Source organism: Neovison vison, chromosome 4, assembly GCF_020171115.1.
Source record: "Neovison vison isolate M4711 chromosome 4, ASM_NN_V1, whole genome shotgun sequence".
Classification (NCBI taxonomy): Eukaryota; Metazoa; Chordata; class Mammalia; order Carnivora; family Mustelidae; genus Neogale; species Neogale vison.
This window is the reverse complement of record NC_058094.1, coordinates 184374665-184395721: the sequence shown is the minus strand read 5'-3', so window position 1 is coordinate 184395721 and position 21057 is coordinate 184374665. Positions and strand designations below refer to the sequence as shown.

General features: G+C 43.9%; 1 protein-coding gene across 5 annotated transcripts in view; it reads left to right on the top strand.

Annotated features, from left to right (window-relative positions):
- CPVL (carboxypeptidase vitellogenic like) overlaps window positions 1-21057 on the top strand; it is a 132539-nt gene that overhangs the window by 36596 nt on the left and 74886 nt on the right. For 4 of the 5 annotated variants that reach the window (XM_044246296.1, XM_044246297.1, XM_044246299.1 and 1 more), the window contains exons 4-7: window positions 12953-13067; window positions 14107-14165; window positions 15815-15894; window positions 20743-20809. In XM_044246296.1, the coding sequence (XP_044102231.1) occupies window positions 12953-13067; window positions 14107-14165; window positions 15815-15894; window positions 20743-20809 (321 nt within the window). The remainder of the gene's footprint in view (window positions 1-12952; window positions 13068-14106; window positions 14166-15814; window positions 15895-20742; window positions 20810-21057) is intronic. The other variant, XM_044246300.1, reaches the window with a different exon arrangement.

Below are 21057 nucleotides of genomic sequence, written 5' to 3'. Positions count from 1 at the left end.
GTCTACCAGGGCACAGAGCAGAGGAGAGAACGGATCTTCAGAAGCAGTGATGGAAACATACAAATATCCAGGACAACTGTCTTAAACAGAATCGATATAAAAGAAGCCTAGCAATATGAGCACATTCTAACAGGTAGAAATTGTTCGTGTGTGTGTTCTTGGAATCTCTTAACTTTATGCCTTTCATAAACCACACTATGCATGTGCATTTTTGATGTTACACCTTTTAATATCATATCATTGAATACAGGCATTTGTCACGAACCCCTTTGTATTAGTTCTCTATTGCGGCCGTCCAGATTACCACAAACTTGGTGGTTTAAACGTTGCAAACTTATTATTTCATGGTTCTGCAGGTCAGAAGTCTGACATAGGCCTCACTGTGCTCAAAATAAGGTGTTGACAGATCTATGGTCCTGCTGGAGGCTCTCAGGGAAGATCTGTTTCCTTGCCTTTTGCATTTTCTAGAGGCTGCTCACACTCCTTGCCTCGTGGCTCCTTCCTCCATCTTCACAGCCTGCACTGGCAAGCAGGCTCACTCCTCACACGGCGTCACCCTGGCTGATGGCACGTTCATGTGACCTTCTCTGGCTCTTGTCCTCTGCTGCCCTCTTTTACGTCTAAGGACCCTCGTGATAGCATTGGGTCTACTGGATAACCCAGGGTAATCTCCGTATCATAAGGTCAGTTGACTAGTGACCCCAAATCCTGTCAGCTACCTTAATTCCCAGTCACCATGTGGCTTAACCTATTCACAGAATCTGGGGATTTGGACGTGGACCCCTTTGGAAGGAGGGCCCTGATTCTGTGCCAAATGGATACTTGAAGAATTTGTCTAGATTTGTGATTCTTGGTATATTCTCTCTCAGTGAGTCTCACAGTTTATTGTGTATAAGAATTATCTCCAAATTCCCTCCAGAGACTCTGACTTGTAAAGTGGGAGAGGCCAGCAAGTTATAGAATTACCAGGTGGACTGTACCTGAGAAGCCCTGGTTCCAGCCTACAGGTCACTGTCCTGTTTTTAGTGCTCCTGGACCCAAAGTGATCCACACCCCTTTATCCAGAGAAAAACATCTCCTTCAGCTAAACTGGTACACAGTGGGGTGGTGTATTGTCCCACGCACCCATCTGAGCGAGGACTGGAACATGGGCCTAATGTGGCCTATGGGGTCAGCTTTCCTCATCCTGCTCGATGTTCCTCTAAGGCCTGCTGGGGCTCCGTCTCCCCTGAGCTCTCTGACTCCCTGAGCCCCGAGAAATCCCATTTCCTACTTTCTCTTGTGCTTCAGTGGCTGTTTCTGATACCAAGAAGTTCCCCATTGTCTTCTGCATGTTGAAACTCCAATAGTAATAACCCAGATTTATGAAAACAGGAATTAATGGTGAGGGAAGTGGTCGAATGAAAACAAAACAAAGACTCAAATCATTTCTTCTCTTGCCTCTGAGCAGGGGTATGGTTTCCTCTAGAACGTGGGTGGTGCAGCAGGACTGGAAAGCCAGTCAGGGAAATGGGCTTAGATTCTGTGCCCTCCGCCTGGGTGGCTCAGTGGATTAAAGCCTCTGCCTTCAGCTCAGGTCATGATCTCAGGGTCGTGGGATCGAGCCCCGTATTGGGCTCTCTGCTCAGCAGGGAGCCTGCCTCCCCCTCTCTCTCTGCCTGCCTCTCTGCCTACTTGTGATTTCTGTCTGTCAAATAAATAAATTTTTAAAAAACCTTTAAAAAAAAAAAAAAAAGATTCTGTGCCCTCTTCTGTTTGCCAGACTGACATCCGAGCCCTCACTGCATTAAACAGTGACTGGGCTGCTGGGGTTTTTCCCCTGCGCCTGCCTCCGCTTAATTAACTGAAAACCTACCTCTGCATCCCCTGGCCAGGTGATGCTCTTTGGGGCCCAGGACTATAGCCCGAAACATGCTCTAAGATGATCCCAGATGACATAAACTCGAGGCTGTGGCATCAGGAAAGAAGATGCTCGAGGACAGTGTGTTCTATTGGAAGTGACAGGCTCAGCTTCAGGGGAGAAACAGGCGGGCTGAAAAGATGGTACCCTGACAACTGTCAGTATGGGGCAGCCAGGATAGACGGTTCTGAGCCCTCCTTACCCAGGGATCCCCCAAGCAGCACTGGCATCCAGGGCCCCAGAGCAACCATTCTTGCCAAGCCCAGGGCTGTAAATAATGAAACAGGCCATTTGAGGGGAAGTAGAGAAAGCAAATGAGAAGGAGAAGCGTTGATCAGATCACCCAGACGGGGGAAGAGTTCCTTTTATTTGGCAGAAAGATTAGTTCATTTCCTGCCACGGGGAAGCAGCTGAGATTATCATCAGGAGAGAAATGACCCTTTACAAAAATTGAAGGTAGAGAAAATAAGAGATCCAGGAAGGATGCCACCTTGTCATATCCTCTGAATATTTTGGGGGGGGTGCTGTTTCTCAAATTAGTTTTGTCTTCCTGTTATTTCTGCAAGACTCCCCTGTTATTGTATACAGATCAGTGTGTAATGGATTCTAGAGCTGGAAATTGGTGTGCATTGGGGACACAATATGCAAGAGAAATAACAGGCATTTTATTTCATGGGAGAAGAAGTATAATGAAGCCAATAAAAATGTCACAATTTTAATGACTGTTGTTAATTGAACATTGACTATGTGCTAAGCACCGTGCATTTTCTTATTTAATCCTTACAATAACCACATGAATAAGGAATTATTATCCTTGTTTAATAGATGAAGAGGACTATAGAGATTAAATAATTAGCCCCCCAATGGCCCAACTAGAAATTGGCAGAACCTGGATTTAAAACAAGGCCTCCGATGGAGAAAGCTTTGTTCTTGATCATTGTACGTTGTTCCTGAGAAAACTGGCCATGGTTTTCTCATGGTGCTAGATTGCATCATTAACATTATAGCTCTTGAGTTAGTCAAGTTTGTCTAAATCCTTGGCTTCCGTGTGAGGCTCGGATACCTTCTTGACAACAGTTTTGAGACAAATGAGAGAACGTGGGAAAGCCTCAGATTGGCACCTGACATGTAGTAAGTAGAACTTCTATTGCTATTATCTCATTATCATCGTGTTTATCATTATTAGTTTTCCTGTTATTAATACAAATACTGAGCAGAACTAAACCAGTCACGATGTGGGAGATTAAAGAAGGCAGAGACCAGGAGGCCATTCCAAATCGGAAGTCGCCGAATGCCAGCGAAGCGTGTGGATTCATTGCTACTGGGTAAAGAAATTACAAAGTGACACTGGGGTTTTCCAAATTTAAGAAGATAGAAAGGTATAGAGATTATTCTTTTTACAATTAGAATTCTTCCTTCTGGAGAAAGATACCCTGTATTTGAATTTGTCTCATAGATATGGGAATATAGATGATTTGTTGGATAGTCTGACTCAAATATTACGGAACCCAAACCAGAGACCTTGAGAGTTAGGCCTATGCCCCTCTGCTAAGGGCCCCATCTTGCTCCTCAGGCCAAGAGAGTGACTAGGATTCCTGGAATTTGAGTATCTGGTGACTGAGGAAGATCAATATCATATTGAGGAGTCAGCAAGGCTGGGACAGGGTGAGGTAGGCAGACTCCAAGAGTGACCTTGGTTTCTAGACAGGCTTCTGCCATATCGAATCAAGGCTGGCCCGTGTGAGCAATGCACTATAGAAGAAGCGATGGTGGGTGACTTCCAAGGCTACTCTGAAGGGCAGGGTACTTCCGCCTTGGTCTCTTGGATCACTCACGCTGGGGGAAGCCAGAGGCCATTGGGAGGACACTGATGCAACCGTGTGGGCATATCCCTATGGAGAGAAAGTCCTCTCCCACCAGACAGCACCAACGTTGGACGATGTTCATCCAGCCCAGTCAGAGGACTATAGTCCTGGCTGATATCTTAACTGTAATTTCATGAGACACCCTGAGCCAGAACTGTCCAGCCAGACATCCCCAAATTCCTGACCCACCGAAAGCACCGGAGAAGGATTGATTCCTGTTATTTTAAGCCACATGCTGTATAGCATTAAATAACTACTAGAGCCTCTTCTATGTACTTCTGGGCTGTGATTGTGACATCTTCTGACCACCGGAACTAGCTCCAAATTCTATCCTTTTACTTGCTCCAAGGTAACAGCTAAGGATATTTTTTCGCATAGTAAGCATGATATTAAGCTTTGTCAGTAGAGGGTGCTGGAGGGACACTGCAGGAGGACGTTGGCTTCTCTTCCTGTTCCCTTGTCCTGCCTTGTGCTTTCTCTTGGCCCTGCTGTCCCGTCTATCAGCAGTGCGTGTGGAGGGACATCCACGAGTGCCCTGCTCTGGCTGGGCTCCCAGACCCATGAAGACCCTCAGCAAGCTTACAGTCCTGGTTCTGTCCCAGTGACCACCCGGCTGCAGCTCCCTCAACATGGATGCCATATATCCCGGTACATCCCATACTTTCCAGGGAACTGGTTCCCTAAGTTCCCTAAACCGCCTCTGGCATTACATCCCCACTTTTACCCAGCAGTGAGTGGATGGGATGCCCATGGTAGATGGGGACCAGGACCTATACTGGAACTTGTGACACAATTAAAGGTCAAAGATATCATGTAAAACCAAACAAAACAAAACTAATTTAAAGATGGGAAAATTTAAAAATTAAAATTACTATGTGGCTTCTGTCTTCTGATTGGATCCCAATGAATAGAGCCAACCCATTCTTTATTTTAATTAATTAATTATTTATTTATTTAGAGTGAGTATGTGTGTGTGGTAGGGAGTGGGAGCCAAGGAGAGGGAGAGAGAGAATCTTAAGCAAGCTCCATGCAGGGCATGGGCTTGATCTCATGACCCTGAGATCATGACTTGAGTTGAAATCAAGAGTTAGATGCTTAACCAACTGAGCCACCCAGGCATCCCTAGCCAAGCCATTCTAAATCTTCTCTCCTGCCCAGAGACACCAAAGGCAGAAAGTGGGGTCAACTGGAAAGGCATCAGGAGCCCCAGCAGCCAGTCTTTCTGTCTCTGCCTTATTCTGTCCAAGACCCCAGGATTGCTCATCTCTGCTTCCTTCTGCTGTTTTGGCAGATCAACGTGCTTTGTTTCTCCAGGTATCTGGAGGAAGATGGCTACCCTACAGTTTCTCGCTTTACCTGTCCTCGAACCTTGCAATCAACAGACATCAAATAGCACTTCTGCTCAGGGCAGATGACTGCCCTACTTGGGGTCAGGTGTTCTTTCTTGGTCCAACCAGCTACAGGCTGAGAGTGCAGTTTCATGTGATATAAACATGGGTAATGGGAGACAGAAAGTCTGTTCTTAGAGAAGGGGTGTGGTCTGAACAGTCTCTTAAAATATGTCTGCACCAAAAGGCTGCAGACCCATTAGTTGTACAGCAAAGATTTGGAGGTCACAGGCATGTGTCTTCGGACTTGCCCTGTTTATCTTCTCTTTACTATTATTGTACTTGTGGCATCAGAGCTGGAAAAATAGAAGGTTGTTGAGACCAAACAGGAAGAAAGCAGCTAAAAATGATAAATTATGGATCGTTCCATCCATAGAAGTATTCGAACTGGAGAAACTTTTATGTGCCTAATTTCACGTGGAGAAGAGAGTGACTAACTTCTCCAGCCACTTCTCTGTTTGCATCAAGAATGGGAAAGTCAGGCCTGCCTTTATCTAATAACCACCCCACACCCCACTTCATTCTAAATCCCACCTTTCTGGCAGGAGGCACCAAGAGAGAAGTCATAACTACCTCATGAAGGAATGGGTGGGAGCCAAGGACAAAGGTTAGGAAGGAGAAAGGTAGAGAAGATCCTGGTGGAGTGTAAGTTGGCTCAGATTGGTGAGATGATTCCAGGCTCAAGGAGAGTTAGTGTGAGCTTGGTAGTGATGTAAGGACTCAGAACAGGAAAAGTGTTTGGGAGAGTTCGTTTTCCGTGTGATGGTGCAGGGGCAACAATCATAGTAAAGGAAGATTTAGCAAGAAGTCAACACCAACCACTGTAAGTAAAGCTCAAAAAACACATTAGTCTTAAGCAGGTTGTATATATGTATAGAACTTAAATATTACTAGTTAGCTAGTTAACAATTCTAGTCACAAAACCAGTTGCTTTAAATAACAAAACCCTTAAATAAATAAATAAATAAATAAATAAATAACAGAGCCCTGCTTTGATTAAACCATTAGCGTAGCACTGAAGTATCAACTGACCTGGGATCTGTGTGGCAAAATGGGAGTCCATTCAAACCTACTTGGGGGAATTTCAAAACATTTACGTGGGGTACTAATGACTTCAATTAGGACAGAACACATTACTTAAACCAAGCAAATGATCAGCCTCTGCATATAGAAGTGTGAAGGGAGCTTTAATTAATTTACTAATTGCACTTCTCATTTTAAGCAGTACCATTGATTTGGGTCTGTTAGTGGTTCAGTTGCTGTTTTCTCTTTCAAAGTATGGGGTGGGTCGGGGGAGGGTGAGGGTGGCTAGAATATGTACCTGGCCCTGGGTGTTGGCAGGCAATGTTGCCCTAATACTTGCTGAGATACCTGATGCCTTAGGGTCACTCCAGTGTGTCCTCTGTATAAAATGCAATCAAGTTACTGCAGAGTACCAAAATTGGCAAGCCTTTAGTGCCACTTCCAGGAACTCACTGCTTTCAGGGATATGTGTAAAGCTTGAGTAGAAGGTTATCTCTACCAGGAAATACAGGAGAGGGCTTGGGAGGACAGAATGGAAGGTGGGTATGGTTTGATGAGGAGCAGGGTGAAAAGGAGGACCCAGCACTATGGGACACCATCCAAGGAGAGCATGTCTGCATGGGGAGAAATAGGGCAGGACGGTTTGCTTTCATTAGTGTTCACATAGATTCCTTTGTGCTCACTTAGAAGCAAGGAGGAAAGAAGAAACTGGGTGTTTCTTTTTTTTTTTTTTTTTTTAAGATTTTATTTATTTATTTGAGAGAGAGAGAGAGTGTGTGAGAGGGAACATAAGCAGGGAGAGTGGCAGAGGGAGAAACGGGCTCAATCCCAGGACTCTGAGCCAAAGACAGACGCTTGATGACTGAGCCACCCGGGGGGCCGAAACTGGGTGTTTCTAAGACTCCTTTTATGTATAGAATGCCAAACCAAATGAATGAGTTTGACTTACTTGGACTGAGAATCGATTAAGACATAGAGTAGATATGTTCATCATCATTATGAATAAAAATTGGAACATGCTAATGTGAGACATTGTGAAACTTCCATCTGTAGGGATTCTGAAAAACTAAATAAATATCCTGCTTCCTTTGGGACTTCACATTCTGGAAGACCCTGAGGAAAGAGTGTCCAAGTTCATGAATTGGCCACCAGGGGTCACCAGGAGAATTTCAAGGGCTTCTGAGGCAAAACCCTGGTTTCTTGCTCACCAACAAAAGGTGCAGGTTTGTGGGACCTGTATGCCCACACTCTTCTGTTGGTAGAGAGACTTCTCACTTAACTATGTGTGACTCTCCGTGGCCTTTCTCTTATATTTAGAATTTCTTTGTCCCTTCTTTTTTTTTTTTTTTTTTTTTACAGACATCACAAGTAGGTAGAGGGGGAGGCGGGGGGCGGGGCGTGGGGGGAAGCAGGCCCCCTGCCGAGCAGAGAGCCTGATGCTGCGGGGCTCGATGCGGGGCTCGATGCGGGGCTCGATGCGGGGCTCGATCCCAGGACCCTGAGATCATGACCCGAGCCAAAGGCAGAGGCTTTAACCCACTGAGCCACCCAGGCGCCCCACTTTGTCCCTTCTTCATCCTCAGTTCCTACTACACTGCTTGGATCTATAAGAACATTAACAGATTTTGTTTTCTTTTTAGTTAAATGTATAAATGCTTATCCGTAGGGGATCACTCATCTTTCAGGTCTTAGCTCAAATGTTAGCCCCTCACCAGATGCCGCCTTTAAATGTTGGTCTAATGACGTTCCCTTGCTCTCTCACATCACCCACTTATTTAATTACTTACTTATTACCCATCTTCCAACCTCACAAGAGAAATAATCGGTGCTAACATTTAAATAGATGTACCAGGCACTGTTCTAAGTGCTGTGCATATATTAACTCTTTGAAACTGTACCACAACCATATAACATAGGCATTATTATTTTCAAACAGAGGACACTGAGATGCAGAGAAGTTAAGCAACTTTCCTAAGGACACACAGCTATAAATTAACGTAGTTGGAATTCAAACCTTGGCCGTCTGGTGCATGAATCCATGCTCTTCACCATTGAGTATCCTACTTGTCTATGAGTGGGAGCGGGTCGGCATCCCCAGCCTCAGAACAGTGCCTTTCAGTGTTGTAGGTTGTATGTGTTAATAGGCTGTGGTAAATTCAGAATGCCACACTGTTTCATAAAATGATCATATGTACTGTTATGAAAAGATTTTCATAACATGCCAAGTGACTCTAGCAAATGTAGGATATTACATATGGCCAGGTCCTATTTTCAGGAAAAAAAAAGGTATTTACACACATGGCATATATGACATCTACAAAATATTTATATATGTATGTGTTGGGGGGTTGTTAGAGAAAAATCTGGAAGATTAAGGCTCTCCATGATCATTTCTAGGGGCCACAATCAGTGGAGTAATGGGGATTTTTTTAATACCTCCTTTGAAAAACTATTAGTTAATGGGGCGCCTGGGTGGCTCAGTGGGTTGAGCCTCTGCCTTCAGCTCAGGTCATGATCCTGGGGTCCTGGGATTGAGCCCCACATGGGGCTCTCTGCTCAGCAGGGAGTCTGCTTCCCTGTCTCTCCGCCTGCTTCTCTGCCTACTTGTGATCTCTGCCAACTAAATAAATAAACTCTTAAAAAAAAAACTATTAGTTAAGAATAAGTGCTTTTTTTAAAATAACATGACAAGTTTTAAGGAAAATTTCTAAAACTTTTGGCAAAAATAAATGCCCTTTTTCTCTTGTTCCATACACTCTTGAATTATAGCTTCAAAATAATAAATACTTCGAAAGCCCTGGCCTTTGTAAATCTATAAATGAATTAGACCAATTGTTTCTTACTTCATTTGAGCTGAAGTTTTGTAATGTGGTTTTGTTCAGGATGTCTTCATTTACTTCTTTTCTTTCCTAACTTGGGGGTGGAGAGCAAGAGAGGGCTGCATTCTGACAATTGAGAGCTGAAGGGATCACCCTGTGAATTAGCACATAATAACTTTATGCCAGTACTACTGATGTAATTATTATTTTATGTATGACAACAGGATGTCATATCATATGACAGAAGTCTGTGTTCTGTGGTAAAACTAACTCTTGGGATTTTAGCACTGAATATGTAAACCTGTATTTTCAAGCATCTGACTTTTGCATTTCATTCCAAATAAGGGCAGTATTCCTTCACAGGTTAGTGGGTGTATCAAAGTAGAAAGATGTGTGCATGGCATTTTCTTGAAAAACGGGCTTCTTCAGGAGTTGTTGAGCTCATTCACCTCCTTGAGGAAAGTACATTTGAGGAGCAAGGTCAGCTGAGGTTGAAGGTGTGTGTGCTGATCGCTTATTATTGAAGCATTCCAAGAATGCAGTGTCGGGTACTTCAAAGTTGCATAATAAAGATGTTTGGCACCGATGCGTTTGACTTCACTTTGTAGTGTGGCCTCTCAGGGTCAGACTATTTTTCTGAGAGCCCAGAGGTCCCATCATTGTGCCAGGTCATAGGAAGGGACATGAAAAGCGAGGGGGGAGGATAGGGCAGAGACCAGAGGACCCCAGGCACCCGGGAGGACAAACTTCCTTTGCCCTCACAGATTCTCATCCCTGCTTCCACCTCAGAACCACATGGGGGGCTTTCAAAAATGTCCATGCCTGCCTCACCTCAGACCAGTTGATTTCGAATCACTGGGCTTTGGGCCTAGGCAGCAGTTTTTTACAAAGCTTACTTTACTGGCTGGCCAAGATTGAGAACCACTGGCTCACATGTACCACACCGTGGCTTCTAGAAGCTCCTGTGCGCATTGGGAAGGAAGTGGAGGCTGGGCGTCCATTGGACTGGGTGGACTCCCTGTATCTCACGTCCCTGGGGAGGCTGGAACGGCTCTCGTTGAGATCCGTTCCTTCTCCACCTCTACCACGCTCCCTTGCTGCGGGGATACAAGTGGAAGGTGGTCCTAGTGCGTGGTATTGAAAAGCGAGTTGGAGGGTCTGAGGGGAGCTAAAAATCACCGATTCAAACAAAGCCCCATGGTGGGGGTCAGGCAGGTTAGGGTGGAGCTGGTTCTATTTATTCAGCCCAGCAGAGTCTGCAGTATCTTTTCATGATGCAGTTCCTCAGGCCTGTGAGGTGGGCCTTGTTGCCATTTGATGGATAAGGAAACTGGACTGGAAGGACCGGAGGGCCGGGATCCCACAACTGTTTTGTGGCCAAGTAGAACCAGAATCTGTGTGGCTAAAAATCCAGGGCAAACCCTTCCTCCCCCGCAGCAGCCTTAGAAGGCTGCCTATGATCATGGTATTTCCTGCTTCAAATTATACAAGTCCCTAGTTCTCTTGAATTCTTGATGGACATTTGCGACCCTTGTGGCAAGGGGTCTAACTAGTGAAAAACCAAGCAGGAAGATACCAGCCAAAGGAGCAAGGAAAAACACCCAACAACCCCTTTATCCTCTTCTCTCATTTGTAGATCGTTTACATTAAAAGCATCTATAAATTCATAGTGTTTATTATAGAAATAGGTAATGTGTGCCAAACACGCTCTCTATGCCACTCACTACACTTGGAAGATTTGAGTCGTCCCATCAACCCAATGGCACAAGTACCATTAATTTTTTTCATAAGTACTGTTATTGACCCCTGTTTTACAGATGAGGAAACTGAGGTTCAGAGAGCTTACACAACTTGCTTAAAGCCACACAGCTGGTGGACAATAAAGCCCGGATTTGAATCCAGTTTGGGGCAAAGGGCTCACCCACTTATCCATTATACCAGGCTAACTCTTAGAGTTCCTATCTGAGTTCCCAGTCCGACTCTGGGCTCCTACCTTTTCTACCTGTTTGTTTAACTGTAATAATTGTTAACAATTATTGAGCCTTTATCAGACATTAGGCATTGTTCCAAGGGCTTTACAAATTTTATCTCATTTAATTCCTTGATGCTAGAGAATGGACCCCAAGGTAGCCCCCCCCCCATAAAGAGGCTCCTGTCCAGCTTACAGCTGTTCTTACCACCACCCCTCTTTCTGCAAGGCCCCCTTATCCCCTTTCTGAAGCTGCTCAAGGACTATATCAGACTTCTGGTGACTGGAGAAGAGAAATCCTTCTCCCCACCTGTTCTCACGGCTACACCCTGTGCTCGGGTCTTCTCCGAGGTGCTTGGCGATGGTGTCCCAGATGGCCTCCCCTTGAGTCCGTCTGCCTCTGCTCACACCTTCTCACATCGTCCATGTGGACGTAGCTAGGCCACTCAGACCTTTGGATGAAACACCGGTTGGTGTCTGTGTGGCTCGGCTAAGCAGGGGGTTGCAGCATTTCCTTCTGAGCTGAAGCAGTGAGATCCTTGCTTGCTGAGCACGGCTGACTGAACATCCAATGAGCCACAACACCCAGTGAGCGCTCGCTGTCACATCCAACTGTGAGCCTCTCCGTAGCCACTTTGAGCTCCTTCCAGACGGCCCTGGAGGACTCACTGAGGACCAGGTGGCCTGTCGTTCACTGCTCTCACACCCAGCTCTCTTCTGTGGTGAGGATTTGCCCCTCCCGTGTCCCTCTGCCTGTGGCGTCATTCCCTGGCTCCTCTCATGGCTGGATGGTCCTAGAACTCAGGTCTCAATCAGCTCAGGGTCTCACTGAGTCCTTCCATGATGACTTGTGTTTCAAGGAAGCACTATTCTTTTCTGCCCTCACCCTCTCTTTCTCTCTTTTTAAAAGTATTTATTTGTAAGAGAGAGAGAGAGAGCACAAGCAGGGGGAGCAGCAGGCAGAAGGGGAAGCAGGCTCCCCACTGAGCAAGGAGCCTGATGTGGGGCTCGATCCCAGGACCCCTGACTGAGATTATGATCTGAGCTAAAGGCACCCACTGAGCCTCCCAGGCACCCCCTCACCCACTCCCTTAACATCACCTTTATTTCTTTTCTACAATCCTTAATCATCGGGTTTGTTCCTTGACTTATGATCTATATTTCCCATGAAAATGTAAGCTGGAAGAGATCAAGTGGGGTTTTATTTGTTTGTTTCACTCATTGCCCTGCTAAGTAGCTACTTCCAGCATGCTGTTCGACTCGTACGAGGTGCTCAATAAATATGTAAAAAAATAAGAGAAAAGTAAAGAACCTTTGGCATGGAGGTTGATGGTATTGACTCTACTGCCAAAAGCTTATTTTTGTCATCCCAACCCTGCCAATGACCTTTTCTTTCTTACTTCTTTCCTGTCTCCTCAATCAGTTTGCACCTTGCCTGGGGTTTTGTTGCAGCTGTTTGCATTGGCTAAACTGCTCCAGGCCTGTGCACTTCTTCCCGGGTCCCTTGTGTTGAAGGAAATGGCTGCTGTCCTTGTGAATATCCTTTTAGTGAATCCAATCAGAAGAGCCATCTGGGCTCCCGGTGAAACGAGTAGACCATCGCTGAGGAGGAAGGATTCTTTGCTGTGCCTCTATGGGAATATGTTGGTCCAATGCAAGTTGAAACAGCTAAAAAAAAATACAAGCATGTCCTAGGCTGTATAAAAGGGGCATACAAAGGCAAAGCTTCTATATTCGGTGGGTTTCCTGGCTCTTAGCAGGAAAAGACTGAACTGAGCCAGATAGATACTGGCATTATGCGGCAAATATTAACTCAAGGCAAGAGATGAGCAGTACTTTGCTTGTGAGGGAGAGCAGTCACTGGGGTCTGGGAAGGCTTTGGGAGATACAAGCGAGGCAGCAAACGATGCAGGATCTGGTTAAGTTTGCCTGAGTGTATTCTTTTGCTTAGTACTCTGTGTGGTCACTGGCTTCTTTGACCCCTTTAGGTAGACCCCGAGGTTGCTCCAGTGGCCCTCTGGCTGCAGGGAGGGCCCGGAGGTTCATCCATGTTTGGACTCTTTGTGGAACACGGGCCTTATTTTGTCACAAGCAACCTGACCTGTAAGTATTGCCTGGACTCTGTTTTCCTATGGAGAGGTTTTCACCTGAACCTTATATCTGCTCCAGAAAAAATTTCAGGTGTGCTTGGAACCACAAGGAAGAGCATAATAGTTTTAGATGACAAAAGCATAGCTCTCTTGCGATGTCTATCTAAGAAGTAGGAGCCATCAGGGTGAGTGTCCTGGCTGGGCTGCTTTCTCCCTTGAAATTTGGGTGATAAGTTCTAAGCTATTTTCCTGCAGTCTGCTGCCGACTCAAGCAATCAGGGCTTATGAAAACAGTTGGTTTCTATTACTCTTTGGGTAAGCTCTTTTGCATGAGACCAATGGGTAGATTTATATCCCTAATTACTCACACAGACTGAACACTGTAGGGTTCAGTTGCATACATGATCAGCTATCCTGGAAGCAAGATGCTGTGGGTGGGGGCAGGGCCAGAGGAAGGAGCGGAGGAGCCACATCTGGCTGTCACCCCAGTTTACCTCCATCTCATTTTTTGGGGGGGGTGGGGGAGAACGTTTACTTTTCCTGGGTCAGAATTTGGAGGGTGACCCATCCTGGGGTTTGGGAAGGCTTTGGGAGATACAAGAGAGGCAGCAAACGATGCAGGATCTGGTTAAGTTTGCCTTAACTTAAGGTATAAAAGGCATGTCTGCCAGTTCTTTTGGAGTTGTTCTCTTTGGTATTGGCCAGGAGGAAGAGGATTCAGAAGGATTAGATGTTAAGAAGGGTTGATTGGATCAGACAGATGGTGAGTTTTTCCACAGAACCAGTTGCACAGGGTCTTGTTTCCAAACTTCATCCTAGAAAAGGATGTAGAAACACTCTGGGTTCAGGAAAAGTAAAGAAGATGAGAGGAGAAAGAAAAGGTACTAGTGTCTGTTCCCCACTGTGAGAGTAGGAAGCAATGTCAGAGGGACACCGGGAGTTCATGGATAGGATGGGGACAGGTGGGCTTGTTTGGCTCCTGAGCAAAGCTGTGCCCTAGGTGGGGTGCCTTGTTGAAGACCCAGTCTCAAACCTCTTCTCTGTTTTGCTAGTGCGTCCCAGAGACTTTCCTTGGACCACCACACTTTCCATGCTTTACGTTGACAATCCAGTGAGTATCTGATGGCCTTATGAAATGTCAATGTGGGCCTCTCCTGTCTTTTTTCTTTTTATAAAATACATTTAAGAAATGGGTGGGGGGATGGAGATTTAGGGTTGTTTTTGTTTGTTTGTTTGGTTTGGGGTTTTTTTTGTTTTTTTTTGTGGTTGTTTTTTTTGTTTGTTTTGTTTTTTGTTTTTTTTTGCTTTTTAAAATAGAATTTAATCTATTTTAACACATCTTTGGGATTTAGTTTTTCTAACTTAAATCTGAGTTTGGGAATTTTGCTTGCTACCTTTTCTCATCTCATTTTTAATCTTACAAAATGTCCTGTTCAGTACATTCTACCATCCATGATAAGGGATTAATTTCTTTCCACTGATGCTATGGCTTTCCCATATTGTGGGTCATTATATAGTATTATATATAGTATTAGAATTCCTAATCTTTCCAACAGAGTTCTAGATTTAAAAAGTCAAAAACTGGTCTGTCTCATTTAGCACAGTGAGCCTCATCTTTGAACAGAAGTGGAATTCTCGGAAGTTCTTCGGAAGTTGATTCCAATAAACATCAAAATAGGAGAGTAACTTTAGGGTCAGCTTCTGCTGCAGGAGTATCTTTACCCCCTAATTTCTCTCACTTCCCACATGGTTCAAAGAGAAAACAGATAAATAGGGAGAAAAAGGTGTCCAACGTAGCCATTTACCCACCTTTCGCACCAAGTTTGACAGCCTCTTTCCTAGTCTGTAACAACATGTTTATATTTCACAAGTTGAATGAAGTGTCCTGTTGCCTTGTGCGTTTTGGGAAAACAAAAACAAAAATACTTATACATCCCTTACACAAACTATTAACACAAAATCAGTGGTAGTTTCTTCTTAATTTTACAGCTTAGCTGTCTAGGAATTTCTAGGTATTAGGAAATACTAGTTTAAAACTAATCTTTATTTTAAAACCTACCAACTGAAGGTGAAGGGACTTAGTGGCCATGGTTCTCACCAGTGAAAAATCAAAACACACTCTCTCTCTCTCTCTCTCTCTCTCTTATCTCTAGCCTAGAGAGTTCCTTCTTGTTAGGACAAAGCAAAGCACTCTCCAGGTTTCAGAGAGGAGACAACTTTGGTCCTTTTGATACTGTGATGGGGGCCAGGAAAGGTGAATTCCTCCCCCTTAAATCAACATCTGGCAGGGTCCCCATGGTAGAAACAGGACAGCTTAGCCACTGACCCCAGGGTAGAGTTTTGTACTTTTTTTGAGAGAGAGAGAGAGCAGGATGGAGGGGTGGTAGAGGGGCAGAGGGAGAGGGAGAGATAGCCTCCTAAAAAGACACTTCACTGAGCACAGAGCCTGACAGTGGGTCTTGATCTCATGATCCCATGATCACAACCTGAGCCGAAACCAAGAGTTGGATGCTCAACTGACTGAGCCACCCAGGTGCCCCATGCTGAGATTTCATTTGGGCTTGGAGGAGGGGAATGGGAAAAGGTGAAATGCAGCATCCTTCTATGAGGGTGGCTAAAGGCACACAGGCTAGAGGCAAAAATCCAAGGTCAGAGGCTTGGCGTCTGGAATAAGGTTGATTTCCTTCCCGTGGGGTATCTCCCAGAGGGCCCTGAGGCTTGTGCTTCTGTGTCACGCCTGCATATTCATTTCACCTTCAGGTGGGCACAGGCTTCAGTTTCACTGACGACCCCCAGGGATATGCAGTCAATGAGGATGACGTCGCCCGGAATTTATACAGGTAAAAGGAGACCTGGTTCCCTCTTGACCTTCTTAAGACCAAAAATTTTTCTATTTTCATAGGGAAATCCATCCAATAGTGTAAGTATTACTGATTGGTCCTTGTGGTCTAATTCTTCAAGACATTTTAAGAGTACCTTCACGTGAGAAGTTCACACCTACTCACAGGCACACACAACCACGGTCTGTTTTCCACTTTGTTAACTTATCACTGGTAATTGTGCACATGGCCAGCAGAGAAGATGACAAGGAAGGCTGGAATCCTAAGGCATGATTGTAATTTTGTAAAAATTGCCTTTAAGAAACAATAGAAACCAAGCAGAATTCTTCAAAGATTATTTTCAGACCTTTCAGCCAGATGCCCAAGAGGATTTTTGCTTGCTTTTCGTCTTGCATTTTAACTTCGCATTTTCCTGGAAACATCTCAGATGCTTGCTTGCTTCTTTTGTTTCTCTCTGGGGCCTTCAAATACAGTTTTCCCCTTGCTTGCTTCTCCTTCATGACTCCCAGGTTGAAAGCTCAGCTTCCTAGCTAGTCTCTTACGTTTTTCCTTTATCTTAATAAAATTATTCTTCTACTAAAAAGACGAAAAAAATGGAAGGAAAACAAAGTTGTAAAAAACAATGGTCAAAGTCCATATAGTTTCTTCTTTTTCTTACTCACATTCATTACAGCTATTTGTAGTACTTTTTTTTTTTTAAGTAAGTGACTGTTCTCAGTTTTTCCAAGTCTGTAAATTATTACTAGAGATCAAGTCCTGAATTCTTTCAGATCACTACCATAGTGAGCAAACCCAATGAATCCCTAAAGTGAAAGTGAAATCTAATAGAAGTCAGGGTTTTTTGAACTCTGACAAAAGTTTTCCGTTTTATTTTTCTTTCTCCCTAAGGCAGATGGCTGGGGGACAGAGGAAAGGGGACCTTGGTCTTTCCTCTGGAAATAGTTCTCTCTCTCTTCCTTACTGACCCAGAAAACAATATGGTGGCTGTTTTCTACACTTTCATTTGTCCTATGTCTTCTTATTTTAACACTTCCACTCAGTTTCCGAGGGAAGGGCTGGGACCCTACACTTTTGCTTCCAGGTACAGTGGGTCTGGGAGCAGATTAGCCATATTTCCACATGGGCTCCTCCTCCTGTCCCCCTAGCTCAGACACCTCCTGTTGCCTTAGAGAGACATGATCTTGATGACTGTCCTTAACGAGTTTACTCAAGCACCATGAGCCGTGACCGTGTGCTCTCATTTTACAGATAGGAAACCCACTTCTCGCTGCCCACCCCCCCCAATTCCTCCCCGCCCCCTCAGACCCTCTTTAGGTTTAAGTCTAAACAAGTTCAGTTGTTTAACTAGCAAACACCCAGAGGGCGGAGGTTCTGTGAGGGAAGAAATGCTCCAGTTCCCTCCAAGCCAGAGCAGACAACCCTGCCCTTCCTTTTCTGTCTGTCCTTCCCCTCCCCCAGAGATGGTCCCAACTTCCCGTTGACCCTCCATGTGGATATTTACTGCTGACATGTGGTACATCTCTTCTTGCATGACATGTAAAGAGAACCTATTTCAAAGCATCCATTGTTTATAGCCATTTCAGTTCTTTTTGCTTCGGGCCCTTAGAACTGGAAAATAGCTAATCAAGGGCAGTGCAGAAAACTGATTTCAGCTGTTTCCTTTATAGTTTACACTATTTGTTTCCCTTTGTGACTACATTCTTCTCTCCAGCTCTCCAGATGGGTGTTTGGAAGAAGAAGGTTGCTTTGAAACCTATAAACGGGTTACTACAGGTTTAAAGAGAGGACCTTCTTTTTCTCCCTTTGAAAACCATCTTTCTTTTTTTTTTTCTCCTCCCTGAAAATTCCATTCCTTTTGACTATTAATAGTCCAAGGCTGTAAGGAGTAGATTCCTACTAAAGAGGCATTTGACATTCACACTAAGGCTGCTTTTCTTTGTGTTTGGAAGTAAAGCTTATTTTTTTTTTAAGCTTATTTTTTATTTTTTACTAACAACATGTTTAAATATTCAATTGTTTTGATATTTGGAATATGCTGTTGGGCCATAATGCCCTTCTGGTTTAGGTGATAAATAAATAAATAAATAAATGTACTAAAGAATACTGAATTTAGTAACTGATTTGGAGTGTACTATCTGGGGCCATTCTCCCTCTGCCAGTGTTTATCGATTGCCTGCGCTGTGCGAGATGCCCTTCCTGGTGCCAGTAACAGCGTGGTCAGCCAGCCCCGTAGTCCTCATTCTGGTGCTTACCATCGAGTGGCATGCCTGAAATTAGCATTAGTTTCTTAGCAGCAGATAGAAATGATAGTATCGTTCCGTTCCACCTATTGGTTTGTATAGGGAATAGTATCAGTTGCTAAACAAAGCTTCGTAACAATGACTATGACACAAATTTCGTATATTAAATGAGAACACTGTGTGAGTGGCGCAGGCAGAGCAGATCAGGGCCCAGCCATACTAGGTACGGAGTGAATGGGAGCATGGCCACCTGTAGGCCACACTTCTTGTCACCGTGTGTATTTCATTTGAACTGTTAGTGACTAAAGCTACCCCTTGCTTAGCTTTTGTTGGTATGGAACTTTTGTTTAAGTTGTCTTAACCTCAGTTCTTTGGAACGTGCTGTATTTATTGTGCCTCCGACTCCATTAGAACCCACTGGATTCTCTAGTGCATTATCATTTTCATCTACTTTCCGTGTCCCGAACCCACCAACTTCCCTTCTTACAAAATTTACCTGAGGAAGAATTTCTTCCTAGTCATCATCCTTTGCAAGCTCAGTTTCTTCCTGTTGTCCTTTAATGTAACTTTTTTGCCACCAGGTGGCCTTTGACTAACATTCAACTTATTAGACAAGGCCCTTGGCACAGTGCTAGCAAGGTCAGCAAATACAATCATGTGGCAGAGGCCTGCTTCCTGGGACATCTAGCTCTTGTGCCTGAAAAAAATGCGTGGTGTGCACACATGCATATACACGTGTACGCACATGTATATTACGTATTACAGATTTGAGCAGCTCTCCTTCCAAAATTTGAATATTTATGTAGGCATTATTCTAGATTTTATTTTTAAGCAAACCCTCACCATGGAATAAGGATTACACACAGTGGAGTAAAACACAGTTAAACGAGCAAATAGCACATGTAAATCCAACTTACTAAATTTACTTTTTTTCATTCTTCACTTGCATTTAAGAAAGGCCTACCAAGGGCTTCCTAGGATTAGCCAAATGTTTGTTCTGATGTTCTTGTGAAATTAAAACTTTAACTTCCTCAAGGGAGGGCCTTGCCTTGGTAATGTCAGCTAGAAAATCCTGGCATTTTCGAGCTAGAAGCAACGGAGAGGTTAGCTCCTTGAACTAAGATTGCCAGATGAAATGTAGAACGCCCAGCTAAATGTTCAATTCAGATAAATAATGAATAATGTTTTTACTCTAAGTGTGTGCTATGCAATATTTGCGTCATAGTTACACCAAAGCATTATTTGTTGTGGATCTGAAATTCAAGTTTAATTGGACGTCCTATATTTTTATTTGCTAAGGCTGGCAACCTTGACAACTTCAACAGATTCTCCAAGGAAACAAGCTTTAAGCTAAAGCATAAGGCTTAATTGAGATTTACTATATTAAATTGTCTATTGCCATTCCAACTAGCAGGAAGAGAGAGAAGTAGTTTTTAGCCTGAAGGCTGGCGAGGGAAGGGTGAAAAATAAACTCCTATTTTTATCTCCGCGCTGAAGCCAGCATATTGCCAGCACAAACATGGAAGCTATATAGTACAGCTTCCCAGATTTAGTTGCTACAAAGACTTTAGTTACTATAAATAATAAATACAGAAACACACCACAGCTCTACAGTGCTTTTAATGGTGGATGTATATGGAGCCTTTGAAAATTAAATACAGCCAGGATCACGGCGACTATAATGACCCAGTTTTGCCTCCCTATAACCCTTGAACTCTCTCCTCCTCCTGGTTTTGCGGGGCCTTCTTGCCTTTCATCTTTGCTGGATAGTTCATGGCTTTTAGTCCCTCAGCAGGAAGCTGGAACAAAGGCACTGCCTAGCTTCTCAGACAACGTGATCTAGGTCAGCACACTCATAGAGCATCCAAGTTTCACAGGTTTCGTTTCCTTTTTGAAAGATTTTGGTCAAGTAGAAAGTCATTCACTAATCTACCCTTGTCTTGCTTGTTATGAAATCGTTTCTTGAGTGTTTAAATCTATTTCAGTATAAATCATTGAAGTGGTGATTGGCATTCTTTAGAAAGTGTGGTTTTTTTGAGCGTAGATGCCATTGTACTGTTACTTCCAAATCTGGCCATTTGGTGGTTTTCTTGTAGACTATGGCCATTTTATAGCTTTTTTGTTCTTGGATTATTAAAATGCTGAAATTTGGGGAACCGCATTAGAAATGCTAGGGGTTCCCCAATAGGAAGAGGTTGGTAAGCCAGTAAGGTTCTCATTAGTTTGCCACAAATCCAGGTTAACGGGGTCATAAGGTTTGTGGAACTTCCTCCAAGAAGTGCTATAATAATAGATGAAAGCTCATATCACTTTGCTCAGGGGTCCCCTCAACAGCTAGATGGTCCAGGTTGGTAACCCAGAGATTTGGAAACCTGCCCAGGGTGTTGACTCACTTTTGTGGGTAAAGTAAGCTCACAGTTATTTCCTAACCATCCACAGTGTGGAATGTCACATACATGACACTTCAAATACAGTGCCTACTGGACCTCACAACCTAATAGCATCTTAGTTCAGATGAGAAACCTATTGTCAAAGGGTTAGATCTGCTAGCATAGCACTAAGCTCTTCTGATGTCATGTGATTTTTTTTTATTGTTGTTCTTTTGCAGTGCATTAGTTCAGTTTTTCCTGTTGTTTCCTGAATATAAAAACAATGACTTTTATGCCACTGGGGAGGTAAGTGGAAGTCATGTTTTCTTGTATGCTTCCAACATCATCAGGACTGAAATACGTCATGACATTGTGATTCATACATTCTGTCTGTAAATATACACACACACATATTAATATTGATTCATACCATATTAAAAAATTTCTGTTTAGTCCCAAAATGTTTTCCATAACATTTTTTATTATAAATCCAGAATTCCCTAAAGTTTTGTATATCACAGTGGGTTGTTTAGGTGTCAGTCCCCTGCCTTTTA